At 34.7% G+C, this 14,558-nt stretch overlaps 3 protein-coding genes across 6 annotated transcripts; 2 read left to right on the forward strand and 1 right to left on the reverse strand.

Annotated features, from left to right (window-relative positions):
* Positions 1-1,510, reverse strand: LOC114392504. 3 transcript variants are annotated; one of them, XM_028353667.1, is made up of 4 exons: positions 1,410-1,510; positions 1,126-1,315; positions 897-1,045; positions 1-474 (listed from the first exon to the last, which is right to left on the reverse strand). In XM_028353667.1, the coding sequence occupies exons 2-4, from the start codon at positions 1,249-1,251 to the stop codon at positions 432-434; spliced, it is 318 nt and encodes a 105-aa protein (XP_028209468.1). In that variant the 5' UTR covers positions 1,252-1,315; positions 1,410-1,510; the 3' UTR covers positions 1-431. The 3 variants fall into 3 exon arrangements, with proteins under 3 accessions (XP_028209468.1, XP_028209469.1, XP_028209470.1); XM_028353668.1 differs by having other exon boundaries at positions 1,126-1,412; XM_028353669.1 differs by lacking the exon at positions 1,410-1,510 and having other exon boundaries at positions 904-1,045; positions 1,126-1,398.
* Positions 1,511-1,776: 266 nt separating this feature from the next.
* Positions 1,777-5,141, forward strand: LOC114393608. Its single transcript, XM_028354963.1, has 3 exons — positions 1,777-3,808; positions 4,121-4,211; positions 4,615-5,141. The coding sequence occupies exons 1-3, from the start codon at positions 1,886-1,888 to the stop codon at positions 4,803-4,805; spliced, it is 2,205 nt and encodes a 734-aa protein (XP_028210764.1). The 5' UTR covers positions 1,777-1,885; the 3' UTR covers positions 4,806-5,141.
* A 1,805-nt stretch (positions 5,142-6,946) lies between these two features.
* LOC114391396 (mediator of RNA polymerase II transcription subunit 17-like) lies at positions 6,947-14,179 on the forward strand. Of its 2 annotated transcripts, none has more exons than XM_028352399.1 (10): positions 6,947-7,158; positions 8,452-8,481; positions 10,431-10,704; positions 10,892-11,093; positions 11,517-11,630; positions 11,891-11,976; positions 12,217-12,601; positions 12,716-13,174; positions 13,247-13,561; positions 13,688-14,179. In XM_028352399.1, the coding sequence occupies exons 3-10, from the start codon at positions 10,610-10,612 to the stop codon at positions 14,012-14,014; spliced, it is 1,983 nt and encodes a 660-aa protein (XP_028208200.1). In that variant the 5' UTR covers positions 6,947-7,158; positions 8,452-8,481; positions 10,431-10,609; the 3' UTR covers positions 14,015-14,179. The 2 variants fall into 2 exon arrangements, with proteins under 2 accessions (XP_028208200.1, XP_028208199.1); XM_028352398.1 differs by having other exon boundaries at positions 10,521-10,704.
* The last annotated feature ends 379 nt before the right edge of the window (positions 14,180-14,558 follow it).

A 14,558-nucleotide genomic window follows, 5' to 3' on the forward strand; every position in this document is an offset into this window, starting at 1 on the left:
TCAGTGGGAAAAGAAGTTTACTAAGTACCTTATCAAAATGGCCAAAATCACCTTCCGCAAGCTATAACAAATACAAAACATGAAAAAATTGATAATTTACTTGAAGTTGTATTTCAAGTTATTGATGAAACTTAGCCACTTGAATCAGCAAAGTTTAAAGTCCAACCGCATATCCAAATGGAACACCCCCTCATTAGCTATAGGTGATTCGACATTACTACACTGGTCCCATTGATTTGGCAAGCCATGATTTATGACAGAACTATTGCTTAGCTCTCATTCTATTACTGTAAAGGCAATTCAATCTAAAAAAATGACAGATGTGCAAGCTCTCAGATGCAACAAAATACACTTGAGCAAGTCACTTGCATATCAGATTCTAAATGAACAAAACAAATGCAGCAGTGTCCATCTCAATATCCCATAATAGGTCAATCATAGCCTTTTCCAAGACAGTTCAAACAGCGTTGAACTCTGCACAACCAAGAGTATGTGTTAGAAAATTTCATAGCCCAAAATAGTCATAATGCTTGATGTTAACTCGAAGAAAGTAAATTTCAAATTCATAAAAGAGTAATATCCTTGCAATTCAACTTCAAGACAACCCCAAAAATGAAATTATCTTCCTTGTCTTACATTTTCTCAGCAAGCATACATTTTTTTATTGACAAAAAAGAATATATTTCATAGAGATAGAAGATAGGGGTACAAGGGATACCCTACCCTTACAACATCAGTTTCAAAGGGTGGTATCTGAAGCAAAACAGAGCCAACCATACATGTTGTCAATAATGTACAGTTATCCTCTAACCCAACATCAGCAAGCATACATACTCAAAATTCGCATCGAATATCAAACCAGGCATAGCATGAAGAAGAGTGAAACGGAGCCTAACCTGTTACCTTCGCAAGTAGGACAAACGCAGGGGTTAACTGCAATAGGGTCGAACATTGGGGACCAAGATATGGTGGCGTTCCCGTTGCACAGTTTGCATATATAAAACCCCTTCCCTCTACAAACCCAACAGGGCAACGCAACTTTTTCCTACACACAAAACATCTCCCATTTAATGAATTTAAAAAATATAAGATAAGATAGAGCCATGAAATTTAGCTAATGTTTACCCGTTTCTTCTCAGATGCAAACCGAAGCACTTTGATGGTAGCAGCAGAAGCCAAGTTCAAAGTGGCTACTCCACCAAATATAACTGCAGCCATCCTAACCAATGGCCCCAATGGCCTTAGATTCATCCCTTCCAAATTCCAATGTCTATGCTTATTCCTCTTCTAACACTCAATTTCTCAAACACCTCATCTGCGCACCAAGACACAAGTATTTAGTTTCAGATCTTGAGCAAGAAAGGTCATGAGAGAGGGAAGAGAAGAAAAAGAAAAAAAGAAAAAAGTACCTAGTAAAGAAAGAAAAAAAAAAAAACTGAATGTGAAGGTGAGAGAAAGAAAAAAAATTTAAAGTGGGATCCATGAACTATAAATTGTCTAAAATTTCAAAATGATCCATTAAAGAAAAAATAAAAGAGATCTTAAATCTTATTTAGATACTATAAAACTAATATGATCTAAAATCTTGATTTGAAATTTATTATTAAAGTTATTTTAAAAAAATAAAAAATTTTAAAAGATCTTCACCCTATGTATAAAAAATAATTTATCTTAATTTAAGATCACTAATTGATAGTTAGTTTTCTCGTTAAAAAGAACAAAAAAAAGTACAATGTCAACAAAAACGACTTGCGTTTCGTGCACTGCTACGACATATCGTTTTGCTAGTTTCGAATTTCAACATCATCCTCTGTTGTAGCAGGAGAATTGCACGTACTCTTCAGCGGTGAAAGTACACTAAGAAGAACGCATCTTCTTCGATGAAATGAGATTCGTAATTACGAAGAATCCCATTAATCTTCTCAACTCTCAGGGTTCGCTTGTTCTTTTCCGTGTTCCTTCTGTTGCTCGCAATTTTCTTCACCCTTCGAGCTCGAAATGGACTCCACGTAGCTCCAATCCCCTCAGGTTTTCGTTTTCTTCATTGAGAGTTTCAGTTTCGTGCGCTTCTTCGTCCTCGACTGTGTACGGAGGTTGGGACGATCTCGGCAGTTCAGACGCGCCCGGTGAATCCAACGCGCTGCGCAATTTTCTGGTTTCTATCGGAATCGATGATAGGAAGAACGTTTTCGTGTTCCTCTTGGGCCTCGTTTGTGCGTTGGCGATTTCTAGGGTTAAGGTTTCTTCTATCGTCATTCTTCCTGCTTCCGCGTTGGTTTTCGCCGTTGGTTTCTCGGTAGGGTTTTTCCGAACTGGAACGTTCGGGGAGGTGAGGGCCGGTGGGAGTAAGAGGAGGGAAAAGGAAGAGAATTCGAATTCGAAGCTGTCTTCGGAGAAATTGAGGAGTTTGGTGGAATTTTTTGACGAGCTTGATGTTGTGGTCGATAGCTTGAAGAGTGATGTACAAAGTGCTATTAGGGATAATAAGATTCGAGTGGGTGATTTTTATGGTTATGTTGAAGTCACCGATAAGATTAAAATTTCAGCTAAGAATGCTAGGAATGTTGTTAGGGCTTTGATTGATAATGAGGACAACCATAAGAATGGTAGAAGAAAGAAACAAGTTGGAGAAAGTGGGCACCAGATTTTACAGTCTTTTAGCAGTTTGTTTGGGGAAAATTTGTTTAGCTCCAATTCTACCAAAGTCAGAGAAAATGTTAAGCAAGAGGCAGTGGATAGAACGTTGGATCAAACTCGAGGAAGTGGTAATGTTCCTCTAGTTGAAGACAGGGCTTTGAATTTGGTTGATGATCGTATGGGAAATAGTAAATTGGATTTGGATACTTCTCAAGACTCATCTACTAACTCTGTTTTGGATATGAACAGAAATGGAAGAATAAGAACTACTCCTGAGGGAGAAAATGTTGGCTTAGTGGACATTCGGAGAAGCACTAATAAATTCTTTGATGATAAAGAGTATAGTGACAGGAACAAAGGATTGAGGTTCACAAATAATCACAGTTTCTCTTTGAAGATGGATTCCAGTAGCATAACAGACATGTGGGAATCCCAAAACAGTCTGCTTGATTCTGAGAGCTTTAAAGTCAGAACAAAACACATGGAAAGTGAGTCCTCTTTTTTGCGTGAGCAGCTGCTCGATGGAGGTCATGAGACTTTCAGGTCTGCTCACTACAAGAGGGAGGGTGGATCTAACAGGTCTCAGTATAACGATGATACGGTGAATTACGATGATAATCACCATCTTGCAGATGATTTGTCTGCACACGAGAATGAATCATCTACAAAGATTTCAGATGATATGATGTTTGATAGGTATCTTGCTGAAGCAACAGACCTTCTAAAACAAGCGAAAGAGTTTATAAAAGGTAGGCAGGGTGAAGAGCAGGCTGAAATCATGTTATACAGGTCTGCAAACTTACTATCCAAGGCTGTGGAGTTGAAGCCCATGAGTTTGTTGGCTGTAGGCCAGTTAGGAAACACTTACCTTCTTCATGGAGAATTGAAGTTGAAGATTAGTCGTGAATTGAGAACTCTTCTTTCTGGGAGCATCCAACCATCATCTGTAAAACATACTAGAATATTGAAGGGACTGAGGAATAAAGTCAATTGTAAAGAAGAAGTTGTGCCATTTCTTATTGATGTTTGTGAAGAGTGTGAAGAGCTACTAGTAGAGGCAGGAAGAAAGTATAGGCTGGCATTGTCAGTTGATTCAAATGATGTGAGAGCACTGTATAATTGGGGTCTTGCTCTTTCTTTCCGAGGCCAATTGATAGCAGATATTGGTCCGGTATGCATTATTCTTGACATCATTAAATTACCTGTTTCAGCTCTTCAATTGCTTTGTTTGGGTGTTGTCTTTGCTCATTAGATTACATGTTAGAATGCTGCTTTCCTTCATTTATGTTTAGCCACAATAACATGTAAAATTTCATTAGCAGCTAAGTTCATTCTATAAATTAGTAATTTGTGTGTAATTTGATAAAAGCTTCTGTGACTTGAATGTTTTCTTGACATGAATTCTTCTTCCAGTTTGCTATGCTGACTTTTATTATACATTCTGTTTCTACGTCAAAGTTTGATTTATCTTCAAATACCACAGGGTGCTGCTTTTGAGGCTGAAAGAGTGTTCTTGGCTGCAATTGACAAGTTCGATGCTATGCTGTTAAAGGGCAATGTTTATGCACCAGATGGTATTATGTCTATTTTCCTGAATTTGTTATTTATAATTCTAATATACAGGTGCAACTAGAGAATATTATGCTGACAGATTCTCCATAAAAGTATATAGCCTTCTATCAGTTCCATGGACCGTTAGAATATTAAAGGTCATAGAGCATGTACCTAGCTCAAAATAATTCTATAAAAGATGTCTTTGTTGTAAGAATTGCATTAAGAATAGGAAGTTGCTAGCTATGTTTAATGGCATCATGCTCTTGGAAAATTTTTGCATAGAAAATATTTTCTCCTGGATGTCAAACTATTCTGTTGTGGCATCTCAGCATTTTTGTTTCCCTTTCATGTATCATTTTTATGATGAGAGAGTTTCCAAAATCCTGTTATGTTTAAGTTGGATTTTAACATGTTGAATTGCAGCTTTGTTTAGATGGGGTGTGGCATTGCAGCAGCGATCTCGCTTAAGGCCGGGAAGTAGTAAAGAGAAGGTAAAGTTACTGCAGCAAGCAAAAAGGCTATATGAAGATGCCCTTGATATGAACTCCAATAATGTGCAAGTGAAAGACGCCTTATCCTCGTGTCTTGCCGAGCTTAATTATCGACAGTTTTAGCCAATTCATGGAAAGAGTTTACCCAGGAGAATCATTTTGCTTCCGATCTCTTCTTTGCAATGATGTTATATCTATCGTTGATCCAGCACCTGCGGCAGGAATATTTGCATAAGTAACCTTTGACACAAATGAGTTTTGGTTCCCAGTGTCGTAGTCTATATTGATTCTCCCTAGAATCAGATGAAGACAGCGCGTATAGTAACAGCAATAATAAGGTTAAAATGTAATCATTTTTGCTTTGCATTTTTGTATCATAAAACTCCTTCCAACACAATTACCATGAATTTTCATTATCGGTATAGAAAATAATTTTATCTATGCACAGTCATGGAAACACACGGTTCCCTTGTTGTGATACCCAAGTTTTGATTATCATTGCGAAAGCGTCTGTCACAACCACGAAATTGCTCTGCTATCACAGCCCCTGTTGTGGCTGGGGGCTATTCCGCCCTGTAGCGTTTTATTTTAAGTGCTTTTTTTTTTCAACAGGACATTAGTGAAGAATAAATATTCATTAGTTTCGCTAAAGTCTTCCCTCAATCACATTTTCTTTATTAGCAAGGTGTTCAAAATCTTATTTAAGGAATATCACTCAGACTTAATGGGTCATGTTGGTTTTTAAGGCCTACTTTGACGGGTTGTTTTTTTTTTTTTTGAAGAAACAGTTGTTTAGATCTAAAAAACTCTCTGAAAGTAAGTGATTATTGCTTAAAGTAGACTGAATCAAATAAACATCAGCATATTTTGTTATATATTTAATTAATTAAAATGAAAGGTCAACTAAATTTTATGTTTCTATGTAATAGATGAACTTCCACATAAATATTATGTATTTTTTCCTTAATCATTATTGTAATGTGTTAAAATTTGTCATTTAATAATTAGTATTATTTTAGTTGTGCATTGCAAAGGATTCATATTTATTTTTTATAATTAAAATTTATATTAATTAAATACTTTAAAGTATATAAATCATATTATAATTAAAAATTTGCAATAAATAAATAAAGTTACGTTCTAAATTTATTATATATCTTCAATTGAAACTTGATTTAGAATTAAAGATATTCAAAATGATAGATTAATGTTATATTCATTAAAGCTAACTGATAGTTAGAAGCTGAATAACTAATTTATTAAATTATAAGTATTTGATAAAAAAAATTTAGTTGTTGAAATAGTTAAAAAATAATAAAATTATAATTTATTTTAAAAAGGTAATAAGAAAAAATGAATAAATATATCGATAATAAAATGAAAGAAAATATAAAAATTTAGAAATTAACATTTAAAAAAGTAATATTTCAAGTAATGTTACAAAACGCTACTAAAAATAGCTTATTTATTTATTAGTCAAATAAATTTTTGAGTTAATAAAAAAAAAGTTAAAAACTGAAATGTCTAGTCAAAGTTAAAAAAAATAAATAATTTGGTTGAAGAATAATTTTTTGATACATGTATAAACAGCCTTAGGATTTTTAAATGATTCTAATTTAGTACACTACAAAATCAAATTAAAAAGAAAATTAAGAATATAAATAATTTTTATTAATTGATTTTGTATTGTACTAAATTTATGTTACTAAAAACAAGAATTATATAACTCTATTTGAAAAACATTTGCATGAAGACGAAGTTTATACTATAATGAAGTACATAGGAAAGTGCAAAGAAAAAAATAGTTATTAATCACAAATGAAAATTAAATTTCGTCAACTATCAAAATAACATACATCAAGTGTGACAAAAATTTTAGGAAGTTTTATCCATTGTAATTATTGACGGCTTCATTAGTCATTAGAACTACTTCTTTATATAATTTTCATTTTAATTTTTAAAATGTAAAAGACAATACTAATATTATTATTGTCTTATATATTAATTCATATAAATATTATTATAACATAAAAAATAATTACAATAGATAAAATTTACGACAATGATTTTTTAAAAAATTTCTATATAATTTTAATTTTATTTGATAAAATTTTAAAATAATATTATTATCATATATAGTAACAGTGGGTAAAGTAAAACCATATGCAATAACCTGATTTTAATTTTTATATAATATAATTTTCGATTTTGTTAACAAAATAAAAAAAGTCACTCTTCTTCCCCGTATTTCTGAGCATATATATTATATACTGCCCAAACTTCCCGTCATCTCCCCCCAAAGTCACTCACCCGCACCCGCTACCTCCGATCTCCCGCCGCCGCCGCATCCCGTTCCCGATCTTCCACCTGTTTCAGTCGCGAACCGTCGCGCCAACAGCGCTTTTTCGCCGCGCATTCCAGCAGGTCACCACCGCGCCACACAACCATACCCACTGCGCCGCCCATTTCCGGAGAAGTATGTACAGAAGTCTCTCTGGTGCTTCATATTTATAAATTCCAACAAATTTGAGTTTCTTCTTCTTATTATCTACTTGCTTCATTCATTCTCTTTATGAACTTAGGTTCCCGCTTTCTCCTTCTCTGTTTGGGGCTAAATTATTTGGCTTCGTAAATTTGTAGAAACCTAGCAATGAGTTTTATAAGCGAAGTAAGGATGGTAACTTAAATTTAATAAACAATAGGTTTTGGTGTGGTCATACGTAATGTGATTGGTGAATCTAGTTTTATGGGAATGTTCCCGTTGTTGGCATCCTTCATGCTGTATTTATAGCTTTATATTAGAGTTGGTTCTTGCTCAGTACTTGAATGTTGTTCTACTCATTTGTAAAACTGACAGTAAGGAGGTTGATTCCTTAGTTAACAATTAACGGCTATATGTTCCAATTCACCAATTTGCTAAGATTATAATAGAGATTCATCTTACTTTGTAGTGGTTAGGTAGATTTTGTTTATCTGGTCTCTCATGAGGCTAATCAAAAGTGTGGAGATGCTTGCTAAACAAGATTTTTGAGGATATCTTGAATAATCTTGATAATAATAACGTTTAACTTAAGAACAAATTTGGTGTCAATTGGTAATTTTGGTAGGAATTATGTATTGGTCATTGCAGGGTTTTAAATAGCGTGCTATAGCGCCACTATTGCGGCGGAGTGGCTCCTGCCCACTATCCCACTATAGCGTTTTTGGGAGCCAACTGTTACACGCCACTATCCAGGATTAAAAACAGTGTTTTCATATATATTTCTTTTTTCACATGTTCATTTTGTTAACTGTTGTGTATGCCCTTTGGAGTGGAGAAAACTTTATTATATGGTTACCAAAGTTGTATAATTAGAGGATTGATACGGCCATGCTCCTCATCAGAGCACTCTTTTTTACCCTTTTTGAGCCTCTTTTTGCAGAATTCCCACATTTTCCAATTCCTATCCTAGCTGTATCAAACTTAACATAATTACATGAATTTTGCCACTAAAATCACATGAATTGAATTAAAAACAAGGCAAAAACTCTTGTAAAACCACATGCAAACACCGGTTTATCAAGGATGCTGATGTTATTTAATAATGTACTACTATTTAGGATTAATCTCAATTAAATGAGTAGTTTATTTATTTATTTTTCTGTTTTTTTAAAATATTTTACATATAGGCATTAAATTAGTACATTGAAATATTGTTCTTTTGATTAAATATTTTTACGAATTAATAGGTGATTAATTGTTTTTTCATTTGTCTCTTGAATGTTGTAGGTACACTTGGAGCAAATCTTGAGAGAAGAGGTATACATAAAAATAGTTTAAATTTCTCTCTTTTAAATGGTTTTTTTTGTCTCTTGTATGTTGTATGAGATGTGTTGTTTGTTAGGATTAGTGGAGCTTATTAGGGTGTGATTGAGTGTTGCTCACGGGACACTGGTTGTGTGTTATGCATCTTGGTCATGATAGAGTTATAGGTGTCAATGCGTTTTTTCTTGTTTCTCTTGAAGATAGTCTTGTATTTGTGGACAGGATTCTAATTAAGTCTGAATTGCCCATTCATGATATGAAACATGTCTGCTAGGATATAGTGATGTCTGAACATTGGATGTATTGAAGTTCTTAAAACTGTATGACAGGACTCAAGGTCATTTGAGTTCAGTTTCTATGCATTTATTTGTCATCGCGTAACTATTAGAAGTGGTAGATGTTTGTAACTCTCTGTCCCTAAGAGTATAGGACAAGAGTTCTCAAAAATGGATAAAATTCCTAGGAGAACCTTCAAGAAATAGTACAGACATTCTTATGTCCCTTTTATTCAATTATTCTCTAGCTAAGATGTTAATGTCCATGCTTGCTACTTGGTAATTGAACCAAAAAATGCATCTATAAATGGATTTGGTTTGGTTTTGTGCCTAAATTATCCATGCACATCCCTAACTGAAAAAATAGCCAGCCAACAATGGCTTGATGGTAAGCTCTATGCTGATAATATCACAATTTGATATATTTCCCCCAATACATTTATCTGCACACCCAGGTTTCTTCTTCTTTTGGGGGCAGGAATGACTCCTGCAAATATTTAGCAGGCAATGATATAAAATAACAGCTGGGTAAATGCTTTGAATTTTGTTACTTTTTCCCCTGAAAGGTTGTTCAGTATATGGTCAATGGAAATTTGGAATAATCTAAATTGTGGTGCTAATGTATTACAAAATTCCAGCAACATGCCAAATTGCCTATTTTACAGATTGTGTAGTGGATAAAGGAGAAATATGGAGGAAGGGGAAAAATTATTATATTTGACTATATTGAAGATGTTTTCTTCAGTATTTTAAGGTCGATTATATTGTCTTGTCTCAATTGAATAAGTTAAATTTTAATAATTACTCCTGCAATTAACCTTTTTGGAAAATGCTATCTTCTATAGTTATAACATAAAAGATTACAATAGTTGGAAGGGTATTGTTAGATACTTAGATATGAAATCATTCATTAGTTTTCAATCAATAGCTTTCATCGATGCTAACATTTAGTGCATATATTTTGAAGGTCTTGTGTGCTGAACTTAATATATTTTCCATAAACTAAGCCCTCTCATGGAGTTATCTTAACAATAACTATGCCTACTTATAAGATTTGCATCATGTTTTGGAAATGAAATTTGTTTTTGTTGAATGATTAACCATTGCATGCTAAATGTCTTTTAGGTTCCGATTTTTTACACCTGGATTACATGGAGTTATCTTAACAATAACTATGCCTACTTATAATATTTACATCATGTTTTGGAAATGAATTTTTTTTTTTGTTGAATGATTAAGCATTGGTTGCTAAATGCCTTTTAGGTTCCGATGTTTTACACCTGGATTATCTTGGTACTGATCTATTTTTTGCATTGATGTGTGATGTGCTTGACATCAGTTCAGTTTTACCAAAACTTCTGTTGATGCCCAAGTCAGTTTTGCTTAATTTCTCATGTGGATGCTATCAGCATGTAGCTTTTAGCTCCTTCAATTTTCCCCTTGGTGGTGGAGGCTTTAGCTAATTACTAAAATATTGAAAATTCAGAATGCCAAAGGAGAGAGGAAATGGGTCTTTGTTACATGATAGTAGCTGAACATCACCTTATGCTAGCAGCTCTAGTTGTGTTGGAATTTAAATGCTTAGACCAACCACCATCTTATATGCACACACTATTATGATCATCTTGTGGTTTACTTTGTTTATGGTTAAACTCTGTATTACGTCAGCAAGGAGCCAATTGTTTTCTTGGCTATAGTCTGCTCTGTATCACAGATGAGAAATTCATAATTCATGTTGAGTTGGGCTTGTACTTTTAGGAGCTCTTAACTCTTGAGCCCACTTTAACGCCACAGCACGGACGGTGATAGGGTTTTGTGGAATTTTCTGGGAAAAAATTTCCTAGAAAATGGACGATGGCATGCAATTGCAAATCTCCCTTGACAAGCTACCAATCAAGCGCTTGGATTCTATTGAAGAAAATGGAATTGAACGATTCCCACTGTATGCTTCCTTTCCTCTCCTCTTCCTGTTTCTCTATCTTTTCTTCTTCTAAATGTTTCCTAATGCAGATTCCATTTCAAAAGTATTGATAGGAACAAGAACATTGAACCCTAATTTCTGTTTGCATTTGTTTCCCATGACTTCTCTCTTCATTTGTGCACTTGTTCGTGTTTTTGTGTCATTGCAGTGACGTGGATTACGATGAGAAGCGGCTCTCCCTAATTAGGCGAATTGACTTCGCTTGGGCTGTTGAGAAGGATGAGGAGAAGAAGAAGAAGAAGCAGAAGAGCTCAAAGGAGACCTCAGCTCCATGGCAATGGCAGGGCATGGTAGAAAATTTGCAGTTGGCTCATCAGGAGCTCTCTGTCATCATCGATCTCATTAACACTGTAAGTAGTGCATGTTACTCTCTGTCATTCATGGGAAAGACCTTAAGTAAGGGCTTCCTTTGGAACATTCTTTAGAAGAAAACGCCTGTACATGGCTTAAAGGAAATTGTGTTAGTTTCATTCATCAAGGAATGTAATACAGTGTTGAGAGAACTTTTTTGAATGTCAACTTACAATGCCAGAGAACTAACAATCGTGGGTTCATAATTAGGGATCATGCCATTTGATGTATTGAAACCTTTCTTGTATAACCAATTTCTTTGCATTATGGGTGGCAACCGTGTTTTGAATTTTGACTAAGTTTTTTCTTGGGTGTTTTTTGGTGCAGTTGTTTATAGTGTAAATTTGTAACTGTGCAAGTTATGTGCAGTCTGAGTGTCTGACAATACAGACATGATGTTTTGTTCATATTATTGTTTTTAGGTTGAAGCAAATGATGCAGTAACAGTGGCTAGCATGACAAGACCAAAACTATTACCAAATGAAGCTTTGTCTGACCTGGCTGTATCTGCAGCCACCAAGCTGCAATGTTACCGTGTAAACATTCTCATATGTTCTTTATCTTCAAAGAAAATTTGCACTGATGTTTATTTGAAGTTTTATTTATGTTCATAATAGTAAGTCAAGATCACCTCCCTTTTTTCAATGTGTAAGTTGTAGTAAGTTTATTTGTCTAAATAAAAAGAATGCAACTCAACTTGTAGCCTCTTGAGTGTTGTAAAACTTGTCAATGACAATCACAATTGGTTTAACTTTTACTGGGATAAATCTTTGAACAAAATTTCTATTCTGTGCAGCATGTTGGGAAATATTTCAAGCAATCTGCCAAGGCTTTTGAACAACAAGTTGCTCGGGAAGCTAGGTTTTATGGTGCCCTTATCAGGTGAATTTCCATTCTTAACTTTGCCTTTATTATTAACTTATTTGGGTTGATGCTGATAAGAATTTGAGAACATGTTTAGATCACAAATAACCATGTTTCGTTGCCTTCAAAAGCTGGTTCTCAAGTAACTTAACACACATCTGTATTAATTTCATCAATAATTTAAAGAAACTCACTTTAGGAAAATGCTAGTTTACTAGCTTACATCACTAGCTATCAAATGACCTGATATGTGAACAGGTTGCAGCAAAATTGGAAGGTTAAACGGCAACGACAGGCAGCTATTGTTCCAGGGAATGAAGGCTTCACCTTTGATCTCTTAGATAACTCATATGACCAAGCAGCTATTATTCGCTCATTGTCTATGTCCACTGTTCGAGTCAATCATGATGCAGCTGGAATGCTGGCAATAAATGTGTCTCCTGATTTATGCCATTCTCTCCAATTTGGTTTTGTTGGTGCACAATCAGATGATACCTGGAGAAAATCCAATGAAAACAAATCCCACTTTTCAGGTGAGCATAATTTGGGAGAAATGGGTGAAGAGTCCTTAAGTGATGAAGAGTGTGTTAAGAAAACGAATTCACTCCTTCGTGAAGTACATGAAGCAATTTTCAATGAACAGGTAATTTTGTCCTTTCATTATTGTTGTTGTTGGTTTGCTTGTCTAGTTTGTCCTATATTCTTACTTGAACATTTCCTGTTGGTGGTTTGTTGCTTTGGATTCTTATGCTTCCAGGTGTTTGATCTGGTGAATCGAGAAGCATTTAACACAGTTGCAGGTGTCAGTGTGACTGGAATACGGGAAAACTATTTACAATTAAGCTTAGGTCAAGGAACCTCTGTGTACTTAACACTTGTGTCCAATAGTCAAGATCATTCTACAGTTGAAGATGAACTCAATGATAATGTAGAAAATGCAATTTTACCTCTGGAATCATCTGATGGAATGAAGCGTGAAGCCAAACAGAACACCTCTAAGAAAGGGCAGTTTTCTAATTCCATCTGCTATGAGATTTATATTCAACAGATTTTTCATGAACATATATTTGGAAAAGGTGACGAAAAGGCAATTTCCTCTGGAAATCGTTTGTCTGGCGTACAGGCAAGGGATGGATCCAGTCTTCTTGGTCATTTTTTTAAATCTTTGGCTCACAGGATATTTTCAACTAAAGTTCTTGCAGAGCTGGAAAATGTGGTATGACTCTTTTCAAATTTGACTTTAGGTGGTTGTAAAATGGACATTTTGTTAAGTCTTTGATACCTGCAGGTATGCAAGGTCCCATATCTACAGCTAATTTCTAATCCCACATGGAATTCTCGGGCTTCGTCATGGACACTCTACATGGAGGTTCCCCAATCTATTCTTCGTGGTAGCCAAACCAAAACATCAGATTATTACGAGAAAAATGCTGCCAAGCGTCAGTTTTGGACTAAGGTGGTGGTAAATGATGATTGCATCAACGTTAAAGCTGAAGGTTCTCCAAATGTTGCAGGTTTGTTCAAGGGAAAGATTGAGGAAACCCATTCAATAAACAAATATAACTGCAACTTAGCTGATCTTCCTGTGATTATTCTGCAGCAGGTAAAGTGAGAAAAAATTTGATGTCATTGCAGTGACTTCCGTATTCCTAAGTGGAGAATTTGCATATATTTAGTTGACTCACATGCAAGTCTTCGGTGTAATTATACAGCATGCTTATTACTGCAGGTTGCTAGCCAAATTATTAATTGGCTCTATCAGGAAGCTATGATGGTTGGGATAAAAGTAAATCGAGACTTCTTATGCCTATCTTTGGAGCTGAAGCAGGGTGAAACACTTGGCCTTGTTGCAAGTGTTGATCCAGAAGATAGTGAAGAGTGTATATCTTGGTGGTTGGTCATGGAGGACAGTTTTGCTGAGGAGCAAAAGCTTCATATGAGCATCACGGATGGTGCATCTGAATATAGGAAATTCCTAGGTCACTTGTCTCTTGATTTGTTATACGCAACACTGATCGACTTGGTTGGCTTGTGCAGTGGTGGAGGCGGCCAATGAAGTTGTGTCAATGAATGTTTTTCTTGCACTTTGTCAAGTGGAAGATCTAGGAGGTCTCGTGCAACAACTGTTTTCTGTCTATTTATGAGAAATAAATGAGAAGAGATGAAGAGAAAAATGTTAAGGTTTTTCTTTAAAAAAAAAAAAAGAATCTTCAGTCTGCTATGAGAAGCTTTTTCTTTTCTACCTTGATTTATAATGAGATGTTATAAGTAAAAATAGACTGTTAGCTGCAATTAATGTATATAAAAATTAGAAGAAAAAAAGCTTCGTCCGGATCTCAATTATTATGTTATGTAATCATAATGCTTAGGGGAAATCGTGATAAAAGATGAAAAAGAACAAAACTTAAATAAACTAAAGTAAAGAATTTATAAAAGCAATTCATGATAAATTTTTTAAGTGCTTCAAGTTGTTAGTTTTAGTCGAACTGAAATCAGTCTCCTAAAGTAAAACTTGGGGTTTAATCTTGTGAATGAAAATAATATGGTTGTTGGGAAGAAAAAAATCTTATTAAAAGGGGTTAGTTAGGTTTTTTAATAAA

The sequence above is a fragment of the Glycine soja genome, chromosome 17 (assembly GCF_004193775.1).
Source record: "Glycine soja cultivar W05 chromosome 17, ASM419377v2, whole genome shotgun sequence".
In the NCBI taxonomy this organism is placed as follows: domain Eukaryota; kingdom Viridiplantae; phylum Streptophyta; class Magnoliopsida; order Fabales; family Fabaceae; genus Glycine; species Glycine soja.

Coding starts and splice junctions, on each gene's coding strand:
- LOC114392504 (XM_028353667.1), bottom strand. CDS start 1,251: ATGAATCTAAGGCCATTGGGGCCATTGGTTAGGATGGCTGCAGTTATA. Junction 1,046..1,125: donor TTGCATCTGAGAAGAAACGG/GTAAACATTAGC, acceptor TTTTGTGTGTAG/GAAAAAGTTGCGTTGCCCTG. Junction 475..896: donor CCTACTTGCGAAGGTAACAG/GTTAGGCTCCGT, acceptor TTGGTTGTGCAG/AGTTCAACGCTGTTTGAACT.
- LOC114393608 (XM_028354963.1), top strand. CDS start 1,886: ATGAGATTCGTAATTACGAAGAATCCCATTAATCTTCTCAACTCTCAG. Junction 3,809..4,120: donor TGATAGCAGATATTGGTCCG/GTATGCATTATT, acceptor CAAATACCACAG/GGTGCTGCTTTTGAGGCTGA. Junction 4,212..4,614: donor CAATGTTTATGCACCAGATG/GTATTATGTCTA, acceptor GTTGAATTGCAG/CTTTGTTTAGATGGGGTGTG.
- LOC114391396 (XM_028352399.1), top strand. CDS start 10,610: ATGGACGATGGCATGCAATTGCAAATCTCCCTTGACAAGCTACCAATC. Junction 10,705..10,891: donor GGAATTGAACGATTCCCACT/GTATGCTTCCTT, acceptor GTGTCATTGCAG/TGACGTGGATTACGATGAGA. Junction 11,094..11,516: donor TCATCGATCTCATTAACACT/GTAAGTAGTGCA, acceptor TATTGTTTTTAG/GTTGAAGCAAATGATGCAGT.